General features: G+C 41.7%; 1 protein-coding gene across 4 annotated transcripts in view; it reads left to right on the top strand.

Annotated features, from left to right (window-relative positions):
- Positions 1-18,647, top strand: part of MOB2 (MOB kinase activator 2) — a 115,969-nt gene that overhangs the window by 75,631 nt on the left and 21,691 nt on the right. Inside the window, exon 1 of one of the 4 annotated variants that reach the window (XM_040067909.1) lies at positions 10,002-10,166. The exons of 2 other annotated variants lie outside the window; for them this stretch is intronic. In XM_040067909.1, coding sequence (XP_039923843.1) covers positions 10,057-10,166 — 110 coding nt within the window. In that variant the 5' untranslated portion in view covers positions 10,002-10,056. Of the gene's footprint in view, positions 1-10,001; positions 10,167-16,214; positions 16,271-18,647 lie in introns of those variants that run through there. One more of the 4 variants, XM_040067911.1, reaches the window with a different exon arrangement.

Raw genomic sequence — 18,647 nt, 5'->3', positions numbered from 1 at the left:
AGAGGCCTGGGGTTACAGGGCAGTGTGTGTCTGTCCCTGCCTGGATTGACATCCTGTCCCAGCAGGATGTGACTTCTCAGTGGTATTACTTCTGTTTGTTGCATGTTTTGATAGGCACCCACATTGTGATAGATATGGATATTGACCTCAGCTAAGTGGGTTTTTATCATTTTCTTTATTAATTTGTTCATAGGGAAGGACAAGAAACAAGATCCCTCATACAAGAATCACCATACAAGCAGTATTAGCTCTGGTTAGGTTCCAAATATGCATGAACACTTTGCAGATGCAAACAAAATGCCCTAATTTGTAGAATAAAATATTTTACTACATTCAGAAATAGCAGTAGCAATGTTTTGAATATTGTATCATTAAAAGCAGCACTGTATTGTTTTATAATAAAAGAACTATTTTCAAAATTTATATTTAGTTGATCATTTGTTCTTTGTATAAAAATGGAACATGTATTGGGAAGAAAATAAGGACTTTATTTTACCTGGTAGAGTTAGAATACCATGCCCTTTGTGTTTTAACACTAAGCCTGTAGGGGAGCATTTGGGAGCAGAATATATTCTGTATTTTAGCACCCTTCAGGCCAAGAAATGAAAAACTGAATTCTGACATATAATGAATCAGATGCTTGAATATGGACTCGGTATACCAATGTTAGCTTTTGAGCTGCTTAATTCCTAGCTGTTGTGTCTCTTCTTTCAATGTGACTTGCTCAGGTGTAGTTATCCTGAACTGGCTATTTGTCAGAGATACATCCAGAATTAAAATTATATAAGGCTGCATCTGTTCAGAGGAATTTTTCATGGTTCATACTTCTGGTTAACATATGGAAGAGCTTGCAAAGTTTTGATGATATTTTCAATAATCTGCTATGTCTTAGTTTTGCTGCTTCTGATTGGTGTGTGTGATCTTAGTAAGACATCCTATTTATGCTTTTGTCAACTGTGCACACATTCATTTTAACAAAACATCAGGAGAATTTCCTTGACACTCTTCTGTTCAATACACATTTAGTGAATTCTCTTACTGAAGTTTTAAGGATTTTTTTTTAAATCAGCAAGCCAGTATAGAAAGTTTAGGCAACTGTGGTAAAGACAAAGGGAGAATAACAGTGAAGAAAGCTGAAGGAGAAAATTTAATACCTGTTTCAGAAAATTAATAAAAATAAAGTGACTGAAATGAAAAATAGCTGTTCCTTTACTAAAGTAAAAACAATGAAAAGATTGATGGTGCTGCCCAAGTCTGGGTGTGTACGTGTTTATGTAATGTGGGAAAAATTTTCTAACAAACTAAGAATAGTGGTTAAATGTTTGCCCTCTTGGTAGTATTCTAGTCATGATGCAATTCTCAGCAAAATGCACTATAATTATACAGGGAAGTTGCTATTTGCATAGTAGAACATAGTGTATTTTCCCCAGTTTCAAACAATTTTTAGACCAGAACGTTGAAAGGGAAAGGTTCACTTACTGTGTGTTGGAGCACATTTCCTTGATGCACATAATGTTCCTTCAAAGTGTAGAAGTAGCTCAAGATGCAGGATGAATACATCTTCTAGTGTTCACTTTTACCTCCCCAGTGAGAAGCCTAGAAAAATGTGAAAATATTTTAGGTACTGTGTTATTACTCAATTTTGTTAAATACATAAATCAATCACCCTTACCTGCATGTGCAGTAACGCTGCAGCTCTCATGCCTCTTCCCAGTCATGAAGCAATCTTCATCAAGCATTTGCAAAAGATGTCTTTGCCATGTTCACAGAAATGGTATTTCTCAGTAGCTATGTAGGAATTACGGTAGTTTGACATAATTACCCATTGATCCTGTAGTCTCAGTACAGTTTGATATTGACAAAGTCCGGAAAGCAAGTAGTTTAGGAAGAGTGTGCAAAGCAAGAAATGCAAAATGTAAATTATAGTAATTTCTTTGGTTTTGGCTGTGGAACTGGAGAAGAGACTTAAGTGGCAAAGTTCATACAGAGTAGTCTTGGTCGACACAATAGTATCCTTTCCTCAGTTTCTGTCCATTACCTTAAGTGTGACTTTTATCTGAGAGCAAGCAAGGCTAATTTTCTTCCTGCATTACTAAAACATGACAAATGGGAGTCTTGTCTAACCAGAACAGCAAAGCTCTTCTGTCAGCCAGTGCTTTTGTTTCCTAGTAAATAAACATCCATTCAAGTGTTGGAATGGACTATGGGGGAAAAGGTCTAAATGTAGCCATAGAATAAATTCTAGGCAAAATGGAGGTTTTAAGCAAGATAGCATCAGAAAAGCCTCCTGTACAGCAGTGTTGCTCAATGACAAATATGTGCTTAATGGTGTTAATTTTAAACCCATGTCTTTCTCCATGTTTGGCTTAAACTCAGGGCTGTTCCACCATACATTCTAACTTCTTCCTTGATCAGATGAGAGTTGGGTTAATTTCCTTTATTTTATGGTGTTTCAACAGTGTAAGCCTGTCACAGGAATACTTGTGTCACGTAGAGTGATAATCTAGCTGAAGTTTGGATAAGTAGACTCTTTCATGACCGCGGTAGGCTTCCAGGAGGTTTAAAAAAAAAAACCAAAAAAACAGGTCTCAAATATTCTGAGGCTAAAACTGAAACTTGTGATGGTTTGAGATAATTCAAGTACTTCTGTTTTGTATTATCTTTGTATAAAGAAGTGATGTTTTCCATAACTTTTCCTCTTTGGGGTGGATTTTTTTTTTCCACTACTGCTATGATTTCCCTCAGTGGCTCAGCTTGCTTTTGAAGAAATGTTAGTTAGAAACAATGAACATGATACAACCCAACGATCCTGTGTACACAAGCTTTTTTTATTCTACCAGCTCCTCATTAAACTAGGCCAGTGCGCTTCCTGAATATATTAGTGCAGAACCTGAAAAAACATGTATGGTAGCCTTAACCTTGTATTGTATTATTCTGCTATTCTTTGTCCAAATCTGTCCAGAATTTGTTGGAGAGGGTTGGTCTCAAGACCATATGATCATGCTGTGTTTTGTAAAATGCTGGAAATTCTATACCCTCAAAGTATTCAAATCAAATGGGTAAGTGAATAGTTCTGAAGGCGTTTTCTTCTTCAGAAAATCAGAGCATGAAAACTGGCTGTATTTGTGTGAGAAGTTTTAGAAAAACACCAAACAGGCTACTTATGCTATGCAGTCTTGTGTGGCCATAGCTATGTAAGTATTTATGTCCCACATGCAGCAGAGCTCTCTTGCAGACATAGCCAAGACTCTGCCGTGGGGGTGTTAGGGGTTCTTGTGTACAAGATTTTTACTATAGCCAAGTGTCAGGAATTGTCCTATAAAACTCCAGGGTTTTTTCCAGTAAATTTGCAAATCTCTCATTTAACACGCTGACTAAGAATTGCTAATGTTTTCACATGGCTTGAAATACTTTGCAGTATGTGAGGTTTGAGGATTCCTCAAAGGCGAGATCTTCACGCTTTTACTTCCGCAACTGATTTGAAACGCAGCAGTGTAACCTGAGCTGTGACAAAGCCTTGGGGGTGTGTGTATGTGTGTGTGTATGTGTGTGAATCCCAGTGTCCATCTCCAGCACACGCCTCTGCACGCACGCTGACCAAACAGGTTTTACTGCCGGGCTGGGAAGTGGCCCCTTCTCCGGGCTGAGCTGCCCCAGTGCAAACACTGCTGGTACTTAGGCGTTTGCTGAGCGCCCGCTGGAAAGTTCTTCACCGGGATAATAAATTGGAACTATTTCAGGTTGTAGGTTAGGAGCTTTATGACATTGTTTACATGGCTAAATCCGTGCAGGCCTCCGGTTGCTCTGATCTGTGCTGGGCCTGAGCAGTATTAAGAAATCAAATTAGCCTGGATGAAGCATCTCTGAGTATGGAATGCAAATGTGCACTTGGTCTGGGCATGAACCAAGTTAATTTTGTCACGTCTGAATTTTGTGGTCCTGCTCTTCAGAAGTAGTAGCTAAGGAGTTATTGCTAAGCTAAGGAGTAAGTGCCAGGAATTACAACAAATAGTTTCTCATTACATAATGTAAGCTCTGTGTGTTATATTTTGTAATGCATGCCTGGGGAAAAATCTCATAGAATAAATTTCATGCTTATTTCATGAATTGTTTCTTCCTTGTGCTGTCATCTAAATGTGACATAACCAGATAAAAGCATTTACTGTACTGAAATGAACCCATTCTTAGCACCAAAAAGGAGGGAAACTTTTATTTCCTTAGCGTCTCTCCATCTGTCTGGGAAAACTCTGCAAGTTCACTCCCAGCATCTCCCCTTTTTCCTTCTGTGCCTTTCCCACCCAAGCATAGATAGTCCTGACCAATAACAGTGCTGCCACAGATACCCTCCTTTCCTGTGCTGATTACACCTTTGACTCCTTAGCCTAGAGTTTTGTGCCAGTTTCAATTAGGATTTTATTTTCCATGCCGTATTTACCCAAGTCTACGGAAACAGTAGCTGTGTTGTAAAACTTACAGGGAGAGTTCTGTATATATGCAGCAAGTGGTTCTGAATATGTTAAACAATCCCTGGGGAGAACTTCTTAGCCAAGTTTTAGAAGTTTTACATCTTTATATGAAGCTTGAGGTCCAGTGTATTTGGGGGAGGGAAAAAAAAAAAGAACAGGAGTCTTTCATTTTAGCTTTTCTGTATCAAATGCATATTGCATTAATGTTTCCCTGGAGTGCTGCCTAACTAAACTTTAAAATTAGGGCAAGAAAAAAAAGTAATGGTAAAATATGAGACGAAATTGTCACTTGTATTATCTCTGGGAAGGAACTAATAGCAGCTGCAATAGTAGAAATTCAGCATCTTAATCTTTACAATGCTGTAAGCACCCATGCAGCCCATCAGCAGGTACTCTGCTTAATAAGGCTTCTTCCTTTGACTTACTTGGTGAGATGCATGTGTTGAAAGCCATTTTTGGATACTCAAAATTATAAATGCATATGCATTAGCTTTACCGGCACACCTTCAGTTATTTATGTTTTCTTCTCACCCTTTTCCCCACCAAAAGAAAAAAGGATTTCACCCTCCCTGAGACAGATGTTGCATGTCACTCCAGCCCCAGTGTCATCTTTTAACTAGGCTTTTGCTAAACACACTTTGTCTCTATGGAAGACCATTTATGAGAGTGACAGATTTGAGCTCTTTATTTGCAAGTATTTTCCAGTTTATTGTCCTCTATATAGTAGTGCCAAGTAAATTGTTTTGCAGATTGGAAAGAGGGAAACCCTCTGCCTCCTGAGGCTGTGCCATGGTGGTGTTTCACTCTGTGGAATGAACTCTGTAGGAAAGATACTGCTTCATCCTCACTGAAACTGGGTGCCATAGCATGCTTTGCTTAGCACATAAAGCAAAGAACCTTTGCCGTTGAAAGCAGAAGCTTTAAGCAGAATTAAGTAAAATTAGAACTTGCCTAGGACTCAGAATAACTTTTAATAGGAGAATTTATATTTATTGGTATGTTTTCAGGGTTTCTACAAACTGATGCCTGATTCTGATGTTTCACTCCAACAACATGGCAGTTCTTTGACTCAGAGTCTACTTGCCACAAACTTGCCTGAACAGCTGCACAAGGAAACAAGTGTGCTTTCAGAGTGTGTTTTCAGAGGGCTTCTGTCATTTTAGGTGAGCTGATTCAGGAGGTCTGGCTGAAATGCAGGTGATAAAAATGACCTCTGTTCTCTATTTCAGATTACCTCTTCATGTAGAGTCTGAGCGTGATCATCCCATCCTTTATTAACAGTGCTCAGATATTAGTTCAGTGCTGGTAGAGTTGAGTATCTCTTGTTGAGCTGCTTTTATTGCTGCTTCCTTCAACACATTTATGTTCTTCATCTCTCATCCATACACACTTGCTGAACCTGGCTTAACTTGACATTTGAGATTTTAGAACAATAGATGCACCTACACGCTTGTCAGAAATACAGTGCCTTTGAGATCACGATTCTTCTGTTTGGTACATACAGCAGCATTCTTTCTTTTCCTTTGCTCTTTATTTTACTAAGTAAAGTGGTATTTGATGAACCCTTGGTGGTTCTCATTTTGTGCATCCTTTCCAAAAAGCCTTGATATAAATTTTTTTTGAGCTCCCAGTGGAGCTTTACTGATATTTTGAGCTAATTTGCTTTTCTTGCTGCAAATGATTGTTTCTCCTGTTATGGATGAGGTGAGAATATTGTGTACCCTTTTTTTTTTTTTGCTCTCTCTCTGCCTGTTGTCAAAAAAACACCCCATAGTATTAATGAGGCCAAAGATGATTGCAGGATAGACACTGACTTGTCATTATTTTCAGTTTTCAGTAAATCAGCAGTAGGCACCTTGTCACTTACAAATGCGCTGCTTTTAAGCTCAGTCTTTTATGCACTAACTTTCTGCACCATGTGTGGCCACTTTTATAAGGCTCGTATCACAACACTGAGTGGCCAGGATGACCTATTGCTCCTGCCACTATCTCAAGAGTAGAGCTGAACGCATACCTTTAAAATCGATTTCCCCCTTTACTCTGTCCACTCCAAACTGCTTTTTGAGACTTTGACAACTTGTCTTCAGGCTGTCTTCTGTCCCAAATCCATGCCTGTAGCGCTGATACTGAGCAGAGCTGCTTGTGCCATCTGCTGCTGTGTGAGGATGACAAAATTGAGAGCAAATGTAATCTCAGTATAAATACAGCTTAGAGGCAAGCTAAAGGGTAAAATGTTCATTGCTGATTTTCAGTGGTTCCAGACACCTGGGAGTACCCTGTGAGGTAACTGGAAAGGGTACTTGGCTAGGTGGTATCAGGACACACTAAAGTCAAACAAAAGGGCTAATGAGCTTGCAAAATTGAAATGTTATATGTCAGGCAGGGACATACAATAAACTTAAGCCTAATTTAAAACAGGACTTTACAGTCTGATGTTACAAGGCTTCACTTCTATGCATATAAATGCTGAATTGTACCTTTCTTTTTCTTTTTTTTTTTTTTCTCCCTTGACATTGTTTGTTTGTCTGGGTTGAATACAACTCGCTTTCTTTGCCAACCTCCAAGTACCAGTATACATCCCTGTGGTGGCTGCTTTACATATACTTTTTATGGAACGGTAAAAAGGGCAAATAAGTATATAATGGTTAACTGCTGCTTATAACAACATTATAAACACAAAGCATTATTCATAAAATTCATAAATATTCCTTGACTTGGTAGTTGGGATCAGCGTAGAAAGCTTTCCATCAGTGTGCTGCTAGCACACGTAGTCATGTGTGAGCAGAAATGGGGCTCCCCTCTTCCCAATGCCCTGCTGTGCCCTTCCTCTGTGCCTCTGGTGATGTCACTGTTTTGCTGATGTGTCTGTAGATCCAGTACAAGTGGTGAAGCTGTTTGTAGGTCCATTCACAGGTATTTCTGTTAACGTTTAGTGGTGATTTCAATACACAAAGCTGCCTGTCTGGTGGGTAAGGCACATGCTAGAAGCAGTTCACCGGTGCTGAAGCACACTTGGGCTAAGGTCGGATGCAACAGTTGTTGACTTGCAGAGGATGTTGAGGAAGCAAGTGTAAAAGAGGCTTCTGATGAATATAAATAGGCAGGATTTCAGATGGCTGCAGACACACCCTTAAGGAAGTGTATATATGCATCCTTTAGAATATGCATACGTGGAGGAGATCAGACCAGCAGCTGTGTTCAAATAAACACTCCTTGTAGATGGAGTACTCTTCTTTCTGGATGAAGCAGCTCTCAAATCCATTTGTGTCTGAATGTGTGTTCTAAATGTTGTAAAAGCTGTAAGAATCTGTACTGCACATGTGATTTAAATTATTTATGTTGGTGCCATGTAAATAAAGTGCAAGTGCCTAAGTTGTGCTTCCTATAATAATGTGATTTTTATTATTTTGAAGCATTTAAAATTGACTTAGAGATGCTGGGTTTTCCCACAACTTGCATTAAATCTGTACTACAGGTAAACTGTAGCATGTAGTTGATCCAAACTGAGGGTATTGCTTGAATAGAAGAAAATTGATAGGTGGGGGAAAGGCTGGAAAGGATGCCATGGAGACATGGTTGAGGAAAGGGAAAGAAGAATGCTGGGTTGATGTGGAAGCTAGCAGAAGAGAGAAATAGGCCATTTATTTGCATCAAATGTAGCAAAGTAAAAAGTGACCAGGTTTGAAAGTTGTGTTTCAGTCAACATTTTGGTTTTATCAGAAGAGGATCAGTTCCTAACCTGCACGAGATCGCTGAACCTCCATCTCTGAAGAGCAACTGTTTTGCAGTCGGAGTCACGGAGAGGCTAACTTTCCTAATACAACTGTAATACCACAGAGCTGTATTTATTTTGGTTTTACCCCTGGATTTTTTCTTTAATTTACTTTGGATAGACAGACTTTTAATAAAATTTAAGCTGCTTTATATCACAGGCTTGTTGTTTTTAAGGTGGTTCTTTAACAAACAAAATTCTCCCTGTAAAGATTTCCCTGGTGGACAAAGCGAGGGCAGCTTTGTTACTGTCACAAGTTGCTCTTATTAGGAGAAAAGGTTGACAAAGCATCAGATTTTTCACGGGTTGGATTACCTCCTGTATAAAGCACCAGGATTCAGTGTGGAAAACTGAGATGTGTTCAGCTGCAGGTTTCCTGTGTGCTATCAGTGAAGTCATTAAAACTCCATCTTAAGTGGATTGCTTGTACAGGGGGAATCAAAATACCTCCTGCTTCACAAGGGTGAGGAGGCCTAACTTGGATATGCAACTAAAAGTGCATGGCTGACAAACACACCTGCCTGGGAAGCTGCTTTGGGACTGAGCAACAGCACATATTTCCTTCAGGTTGCATCACAGGGCTGTGGTTTCTTAGGTTTGTGCAAACAGCAGCCACATGCTGGCCTGCTTTGACCAGGTGATGCTGAGTTGGTGGCAGCAGCAACATCACTGTTTGTGCTAAGCTGAATTCAACAAGCCTGTTGGCCTTCTGTTTACAGGGGGAAGATGCCTGTTCATACATGAACTAGAACACTTGTCTATACCCTGAACGGGGAATTGCCCTTTCCAATTGCAGCCAGTCTTGCAGGTGTACATAAAATGGCAAACCCACTGTTTTCTCTGAGATGTCATGGGCCAGGCTTCAGTGTGTCAGAATAAGTAATGTCCTCAAGACTTTCTGTTCTAGGTCACATTATGCGACCTGTCACATTTTTTGTTGTGATCTGGCTCTAAATGCTACATCTTCAACCTGTGGGCACAGCTGCCTGTCCAGAAGGGGTATGGACTGGTGTTTACGAGGCACGACTATGGAGTTGTATGTAAGAGTGCCTTTCTAAGGTCTCTTAGGAAAATGCATGGCCAAGTGGTTTGTCCAGGCAAAATTGAAGGTGGGTGACAATGGACCTTGTGTTTGGGGACCCCGCTTAATCATTCATCCTCTGAGGACCATTACCCAAGCGCTTGCTCTTAACTCTGGTCACAATGGCATGTCATCTCTTGCTGTTTATAGCCTTCTTCACCCTTCCCCTGTTTAAGTGTCTCCGATAAAGGTCTTGATGTCATTGCTGGGCTGTCATGCCCTATGTAAGACTGTAGCTCTAGTAGCCCATGCACTTGCGTGTCACACGGAGTACTGAGAGCAGTGCAAAAAGCCTTGCTCACAAAAGACATCATTATTCCCGTTTCTCACCAGGAGTCCAGCCTGGCCCCATTACGGACGGCGCCCGTAGTGCAGACAGCAAAGCAGGACGTTTGCCCCGTGTCCTGCTCCGTCAGACACCGCCCTGCTTTGCCTTGCTTATTCTCCGCCTGCCAAAAAAAGGGGCAGAGGATTGTACAGCCGGTGCCGGTGCTGGGCAGCCTCGCTCCGCCGTGCCGGCACTGCCCGCGCTGCCCGTGCGGCCGCAGCGCTGAGGGGCGCGGGGGCGGCGCCGGGCCCTGCTCGGGCCGATTCGGGGCCGGGCCGGGCGGAGGAGCCGCGGCACCGCCCGCCCCCAGCGCCATTGGCGGGGCCGGGCCGGCGGGGGCGGGCGGCCGGGCCGGCGGCGGGGAGCCCGGGCCGAGCGAGCCGCGATCGCCGCTGCGCACCGCCGTACCATGGTGGGGGATCACTGCAGCCTCCCCGGTGAACGGCCCGTGCTCGCCCAGAGTCCCAAGCCCGGATTAAGCTGCAAGATGGTCCTGCAGGCGGTGGGCAAAGTGCTGCGGTAAGAACGGGTCCGGCGGTGGCCGTGGCGCCGGGCGGGCGGGCAGGGCGGCTGCCCGCGGGGCATCCCGGCAGAGGAGGGGGCTGGAGCTCGAGTGAAAAGTCCGGCCGGGGCGACGGGCGCTCCGGAGCCCCGCTCCTGCCTGGAGGAAGGCGGGAGGCTGCTGCTTTTGGCTCCCTCTGGATCTTGCGTAGCGATCGGGGAAGGCTGGAAGTTGGAACGGCAGTAAGCGCTTGGAGAGGAACGTTTGTTCGCCCTTAATACGGCAGGCGGGTTTTGTTTGCGCTTTCATGAGAACTGGATTTCCAGGACGTAAGCAGACAGCGAAGGTCCTGGCTTGCCTGAATAAGGAGTCTGACCAAGATGCTACATATGCTTTGGCAAGTTTTCTACAGAAATGTTGTAAGATGAGGGGGAAAAATTGCTCATGCAGCTCAGAAGGGCTTGTGTGAACACTGAGGCGGGGATGACTGCTGAGACCAAAACCAGACTCTTTGGCAAAGGATGTGCAGTAATTTGATTCGGAGGAGTTCTGACCCGTTCTGGCTGGCAGGGAAAAACGTCACCACAAATATTAGGATTAGGAGACTCGTTCAACAACTGCAGCTTTTTTATTTTGGTTGTGTTCAGATATTTTTTCCGGGATCTGTGGAGAGTTGCAGTGCTGCTCCAAAAAGGAGCCTTGTTCCTCCAGCATAACTTTATTTGGCAAGCTTTCGTTCGTCCCCGTTTCCTACTGTCTGCTGCCAATTGTTAAATGTTTGTCAACAGAAACATTATCCCTCTCTTCCTCTGTTGACTCATGTCTCTCCCCAAGCGAGTTTAAGGGAGCCATTTATTAAAGCAGAATGTTCTGATCACAAAGCGGCTGAGCTCTGGCTGGGACTTCAGCTAGAGGAGTTCGCTGAGCTTGAAGCAGCCTTGGTGGGAATAGCTGCTTAGATTTGCTCCTTAAAAAGTCCCGTAGTGCAAGTTTTTTTGTTTGTTGTTTGTTGTTTTTTGTTTTGGTTTGGTTTTTTTGGGGTGGGGTGGGGTTTTTTGTTGGTTTGTTTGTTTTTTGGGGTTTTTGTTTTGTTTTTGTTTGGTTTGGTTTGGGTTTTTTTCTTTCACTGTTAAAAATACTTACCAGTAGAAAACATTAATTTAAATAATTGAGGTTTCTCCTTCAGCTTTTTGACAAGCTTAGTGTCCCTTCTTTGCATTTTTGGGGGGCAGCGTGTCTATAATTCAATATGGTGTTACATAGCTGGACATATCATAAAATCCTTTGGCCAGCGACTTGCTATTCATGATGCGAACCTTTTGAATCAAGTTTTTGGTAGCTGTTCTATTGGCAGCACTCCCAGATGTAAGTAGATGGGTGCCTCTGTAGGGAAGAATTGCCAAACCTTTTGTTAAGCATCTATGGAAGTTTATTTAAAGTATAGATAAGTTCCTGTGACTTAGCGGTGAAACATATATTTTTAATTTGTTCAGTGCACACTTAAAAAAATGGAACATTAACCTCAGCCTTTCTCCTCCTACTGGAGTATGTGCAGAAATTGTGCATAATTTTTCTTTTCTTCTGAGATTTATTTTTGATGTTTTCTATAAAACTATTGTGAAAGCAGGAAAATGTCAGACATGAAATGTTTTGGACTCATGAGTTAATAGCATAACTTCATTTTGTTGAGCTGTTACTAGATGGAAGTGATTACTATTTTGTAGTTGGCTTTTCTTTTAATGTGTCTTTTTTTTTTCTGGGTTATCTTTTTGCTCGTGGTTAGGGAGAGATGTGAAGTCACAAAAACTTTCTTTAGATGCCAGACTGGTTTGCTTATTTCTCCTCTTGAATCTGCGTCAGATGCCTTATCTGACCTTATGTGTGTTACTTCATCTTGCTTTGTTCTTTAAAACATAAACTCATCCTGTTCTGTAAAGAGCTCAAGCAGTGTGAAAGCACAGGCACTGGTGAGGAGCCAGGTAAATACTACATTCAGTCAAAGTTTCCTTATTGCAGAAATGGGATATTAGTGCTTCCAAAAGTGTGAGCCAGTCAGTGATGGTGGAAGAAGGAACCACATGGGACCTCATTCTGGCCAAAAATGGCTTGTTGGTGACAGCTGGGATGGGAGTTCTCTGAACAGAGGCACAACAGCTGAGCTTTGTCCACCTTATTGTTGGTAGAAAGAAACAGGAACTTAAATGTCCTGCGTTTGAATGCAGAGGTGCAGTGCTATGCCAAGAGAGTGACCACCTCGTGTGGCAACGCTTAAGTTGTAGTCATAAGACGTTAAATGAAATGTATCCCAGATTACTGTGATATCTTGCTATGTCTTTCAGAGTAAAGGTATCAAATACCACTTCTCAGCTTGGCCACTTGAAACTGCAGATTGAGTTTTCTGCAGTCTGTACAGTGCTAAACTTTGTATGGAGTAATTTTTCTTCTGTTGATCAGGCCATTGGCTTGGTGGTGAGATCAAAGGATATCTTGCTTGTGCACAGCCTGGTGTTATCAGCAGTCCCCACTGCATTTTAGGCCCTTTTCTTAGGCCTAACTGGGAACCATCAAGATCACAGTTTCCTCCCAGCCTTCCACAGCCTGCCAAGGAATTGCAGAAATTGACAATGGACAAGGGATAGAATGTCTCTCTGTTCTCTCTAAACTGCCTCCACTCCGCTCTCTCTCCGGCTTGTTAATGATAAAGCTCAGTTGTTCTAGTTCAGTACTTAATCAGTTTGATTTCCTACATAGCAGATTTGTTGTGTTATTTACATTGAGTGTGAGTAGTTAAAACCAATGCACCTGAAGGTGTTAAGGTGCAAGTTGTTTTCATTAGTTAGCAGGTCCACCTCCTCCTGCCTGCTGGGTACTGTGTATGTCACGTGTTAGTAGTAACAGCTGCCAGAGGAGGAATCAATACACAGAGGAAGTGAGGAGGGAGGTGTGAGGAAGCAGAAGGACTTCACGAGAAGAGCAGTCCTGAGAACCTGAGAAGAGTTTAGAAGTGCACGGGGGAAAGACAGCTGAACCAGAAAGGGGGGAAAAAAATGTGACAAAAGCAACAGATGTATTCTCAGTCTTTCTAATTAAAGTTTTATGAAAGCCACGGGTAGGTTTATTGCTCTTTTAAATTATTAGTGATTCAGCTATGAAAAACTCTGGAGATGCTTGTATCTTTCATCATATTGGTTAGTAAACTGTGTTTAACACTTCAGGGATGGGACCAAGGCTGTGCACTTGTAATGATTAAAAAAAATTGAGACACCAGTAGAAAAGTGTCATCTCCCCTTTAAATTAGTCACAGCATAGCTGAGAAGTTCCTTAATACGGTATTTAATTAGGGCTGTTAAATTTCATTTCACTTCATATGTTTTTGAAATATGTTAATGTCATTTTTTCCCCTTTTATGTAATGAATTGTGCTATTATTTAGCCCATAATTAGAGAGGAAGAAAAACCTATAATGGATGAAGTTTTTCTGGTTTTTGTTATTTTGATTTCTGTGAGTTGGTGGTTCTTGAGAGACACAGAAGGGGAAAGGGCAAAAAGTATCATGTCAAAACTTGGAATATTATTCTATTTTTTAGCATTATTTTATTAATTGTCCAAGTTTCTTGTGGCACCATGGATTCCTGTCAGCTTCCTTGCAGAGGTCTGCATTCTACTGGCCTCAAGCAGCGCAAATGGAAGGAAGACTCAGGTTCCTGGGATCTCTCCCCTCTTTGGTCCCAGCAGATAATAGAGCCAGGCATAAGCGTTTTTTGGAGCCACACACTGCTGATTTCAGGACAAAACGTTTACTGTCTGTGCCAATGCCTGAGTCCTGATGCTGATGCTCGAGTATATTTGCAGTGCTGTGACACTTTGGGTCCTGCGCTGGCAATTTTCAGAGGCTGTTCCCTGTGCAGCTTCCTAGTCTGTGTGTTTCCTTTTAAGTCTCGTGAAACTGAGACCCTCTGGGATAGTTGACTGTTAATCAGGGATATGGTGGTAGGAAAGAGGAATGATGCAGGCTACACAGATGTCACTGTGTAACGTCTCTTGATACATTACGGTATGGTTTATATGTACACACCATCCTGGATGAGTGTGGAAATAGATAAGTTAAACCCTCCCTTTCTCATAAGAGCCTCCCTTTTTACAGCATTGTACAGGCATTGATTTGGATACCAACTAAAAATAAAACAACCAACCCCATTCTTTTTTGGGTAAGCACTTTTCAAGAGTGTAGTTATTTGTCTTCAGTGTTAGGGTGATAATGATTGTTTCATTTGGACAAATTAGCAAGTTTGAGTTGGCATTCTGGATGCTGCTATGTATTTTTATAGCCTGCATTGAAAGATTTTGAGAAGTCAAATTCCTTCTTTATTTCTCAGTTCATAGGTGAGGAAGATGACAACTAGTGTCATCAAGATGAGGAAGAAACCAGATCGATTTTGACATTGTATTCTGGTCTTTAGGTGATCATGCAAGGTTGTGTTGTTGTGTTCATGAACCAGGACATAGATGGGTAGGAGCAGAGGAGACGCTCCTCTGCCTGGGCTCCCATGGCCGAAGACAGCTGTTGTCTGTGACGCTTGCATGTATCAGGAGGACTAAAGCATATATTTTAAAAATCAATCCTGTTTTATTCTAATTTAGGCAGAAACATTTTTCAGTAGTTTAGTCTGGTTCACAGTATTAGAAAGTAATTAAAAAAGCCTTGTTTAACTCTAGCTAATCTGATTAATGCAAGAGCCTGGGACAGGCAGAAGAGAAGGGAGGGAAGACAGGGAAAGGGACTTATAGGCAAAATGCTCTTCAGAACTGTGTTGGCTATTTTTATCCTGTTCTTTTTCTTTCTCCCTCCCACAAGTTTCCATTGTACCAAAATAGTTCAAAATGTTTATGGTTCAGGGCAACTGACATCACTAGTTGTCATGCTGTGTCCTGCTGAATATTTCTGTAACAGGAGCTGATTCCTCATTCAGTGATGGCCTTTTGGGACTCTCAGCTGCTCAGAAAGGACTGGTGACACTATGGGGCAAGGAGTGACCAGGCAGGAGGGACTCTGGTGGCTCTTCTGTGCGAATGGGAGCATGGATGTGCTTGTGGAGATTGGTCTTTGACATAAGTGTCCTGTCCTTGGGATAGAACTGGTGACAGGAGGCAGGCCTGGATGGCGTTGCCATCTGGCTGGGATGTGCCTGCTGGAGGGGCAGCTCTCCAGCTTGTGCTGGTGTTCCCAGCATACACAAGTAGCAAAGTCTCTTCTGGCAGCAGACACAAAACCTGTAGTGCTCTGCTTGACGTTCAGCCCCACAGCAAGCTCTCGGATACCTCTAACAAAGCCATGTCATGACTGGGGCTCTTCTTGGAGCTCTGGACGTGGAGGAGAGCTCTGGAAATCTGCTGTGTCCCACAGGAGGGTCCAGCATGCCAGGCACTCCTCTGTTTCTTGGGGATAGTCCTCTCTCTGCTCACTTGTGTTCGCTGCAGGAGTGTCATGACCCTGAGACATTTGTGAACGGTGGTGAACCACGTACAGTGTATTAACTTAATGAAGAACTTGATGTCTTTCTTCAGAGGTATTTACAGCATGGAGTTGTATTTTGGTTACGTGTTCCACATCCTGTGAAGCGATAGCCAGAGGGAGAGTACTGCTAAAATTCTGTGTGTTGAAACAACCCTCTAAGGTGTGTCCAGAGCTGGTACAGAAAGGGCTCCTGGCCAAGGCTTAATAGCATTTTCCTCTGGTTTAGATGCAAAAGAATGCTTCTTTTTTACTGAAGATGCCTCCTGGACACTTTACAAAGAATAGATATGACTATATTCTCAGACTTGTGAAATTATACACTGTTTTTTTATCTTGTTTTCTTGGTATGCACATAGGATTTGTTCCAGATTCTAGCTGCTTGTTGCAGTCTGGGAGATTATTTTATTTATATATGACCAAAGTATGAGTGTGCAACATTCATCCATCTGGGAGTTCACTACAGTTCCTGGTTTGCCTCTTTGTTTCCTAAGTTGCAATAGCCCATGTTTCTAGTGCTGCTGTTTATGTGAAAGTTATCTGTTTCACACAATTTCTGCCTGCTGTTCTCCAAATCTCAAATGTCTGTGCACTCCAAGACCTTTACCAGGTAGGTTTTTAGGAGAAAAAAAAAAAAGTCCTCTGTAGAAGAGCTTCTCTCTTTCCATTCTTGATTTTTTTTTTGGTTTTTTTGTTGTTTTGAAGAGGTGTGATGTTAGGAATGTGATCTCCTAACAGTTGTCCTGTCTCTAAGATGGCTGAGACAAAATCTATCTGTTCCTCTGTCATACATCTCTCTGTGACTACACCAAAATTGGGTTTGTTGAAGTGTTATTTTGTTGAGGAGAATTTTAAAATTAATTTCTTAATCCCTCGTGCTGGGGGATTCAACAGAATCTTAACTAAAACTTGAGCAAGCTGCTGTCAGAGAGGAGATGTTTCAGTTTTTTTAAGAGCTGCCAGCACCTAGTCTCTGGAAAGGGAAGGGGATTTGGTGTATGGATTAACCCTTTTTTACAGCTTTATGAAGAAAAAACTTGCTTCTTTGAGTGAACGGAGCCCATTAGCACTAAAGCCAGGTTGTTGAGCTTGTCAGAAAATTCTGCTCTGTTAATTTTTCAAGTTCTTTTCTGTCTGGTGTGGAAATAAGTTTATAAGTGCTTTTGCTCAGACAGCAGGAACGTGTGGTAGCAGATGTTCCCCAGGTGAAAGGAACATTGTGGATGTCTGTGTGATTCCTTTTATTTTTAAAAAAGGAAAAATCAGCAGTGAGTGCAGCTGTCCTCAGAAGGGCAGGTAGTAGCAAAATACTAAAATTCTTAGCTTGCAGTCTGGAAAAAGTAGTCCTGGCACACCATCCATTGTGGAGTTACTGAAGAAAGAAGGCTTAGGTCTCTTCGTTGGTGGTTTGTGTAACTTCATGCAGAGGTGGGATGACATGAAGTGCACCTTGGTGGCTCCACTCACATCCAGACACCCAGATCAGCTCTTAAGTCCAATGTGTCCACACATCCCAGGCTCAGAACACCAAAGCCTTACAGGGAAGGTGCTGACTGTCAGCAGGATGCATTAGCACAACAGGGAGGAGGAAAATTCTGATAAAGAGGCTTTGCTGATTCCTCCTTTTATAGACTCCCCAGTTTTGGTGTGACTGATACATTTCTTTAGAACTATGCAGGGAAAAGATAAAGCACAGGTCTAGAGACCACACTCTGTGTGGGACAGAGGGGAAGCTGTGTTCTCTCTCAACTGAAATAGTTATTTTTCTGTTGCTTTGCAACATTGAAAGGTTTTTTCATGTCTAGGTATATCGTTCAATTCAGTACATTTTTCAATCCACACATAACCATCCTTTGCTTTGAGGGGTGATGCTGGGTTGCAAAAGCTGGGGCAGAAGTGCAGCTTCACATTGCATTTTGAGGAATGTCTCGGGTGTTGGTCTCAGCTTCTATGAACTGATAATTGCAAATCCCTCATGAACACTTAAAAATCCTTTTTGTCATTTGCATGTGCAACGAAGGGAATGAAACCACTTCAGTATTCAACTGTGCATCTAATTGTAGTATATTTGTTTTTTTAAATTACTAGTTTTCCTTAACCAATTTATTGATTGTGCTTTTAGCATTTAATTAAAAGACTGAATTTGTATTTTAGCAGGCTCTTGGAGGTAACACTACAAATTTGGGTAAATCTGTGGGTTTTTTCCTGGTGGATCACTATGTCTATAAAGGTGTTCCTACCTGCTTTTCAGTCTCCAGTGGTATATTTGGAAAAGTAATAAATTAGGGTTGGGAATCACTGCTGTCTCACTAGCTAATTAACAGTGATCTAACTGTACCAGTAATTAAACTATTACCCACCCTACTATTTTTTTTTCTCCAGTCATTCAGATGTTCTTTACTTTGGCCTATGAATCCATAGTTTGTATTTTAAATAGATTTATTTCCTTCCTCTGATGTACAGAAAGGCGTCAACATGCTGTTTCCTAAGAAATTCTGAAACAGCTATGTGCTATTGTTGACAAAACTGAACAGAGCATTGCATCATTCTGTCAAAAATCTTTAAAAATTAACTACATGGTTACACTAGTGAAAGTTTGTACGTATCATTTGTTAATGAAAGTTACTTAGTTAAGATAATGCTTTGATTCCTTTTCCCACTAACTTTCTGACCGTGTGAGAAGACACAATTTATGCCTTCTATAGACTTCAATTTTTAAGTTTAACAAGATAGTTCACACTAAAACTGAAATGCCCCGCTGCTTCTCATGGGATCTGGTCTAAGGCATGCCAGGAGAGATGGGACATACCTGAGCTGACTTTGGTTTAAATTAAATCCAAAATATTTAACAAAAGGGCGGGAAAAAAATTTTTGATCTCTGCCATTGAGAAGTGACCTTGACCCATAATATTTTCTAGTGAATAAATATCCTTCCTAATTCCAATGCTGTGGTTAATTTAAAGTGTAAGAGATGAGTTTGTGGAGCT

This window comes from Hirundo rustica, chromosome 6, assembly GCF_015227805.2.
Source record: "Hirundo rustica isolate bHirRus1 chromosome 6, bHirRus1.pri.v3, whole genome shotgun sequence".
NCBI lineage: Eukaryota > Metazoa > Chordata > Aves > Passeriformes > Hirundinidae > Hirundo > Hirundo rustica.
This window is presented reverse-complemented; position numbering and strand designations above follow the sequence as displayed.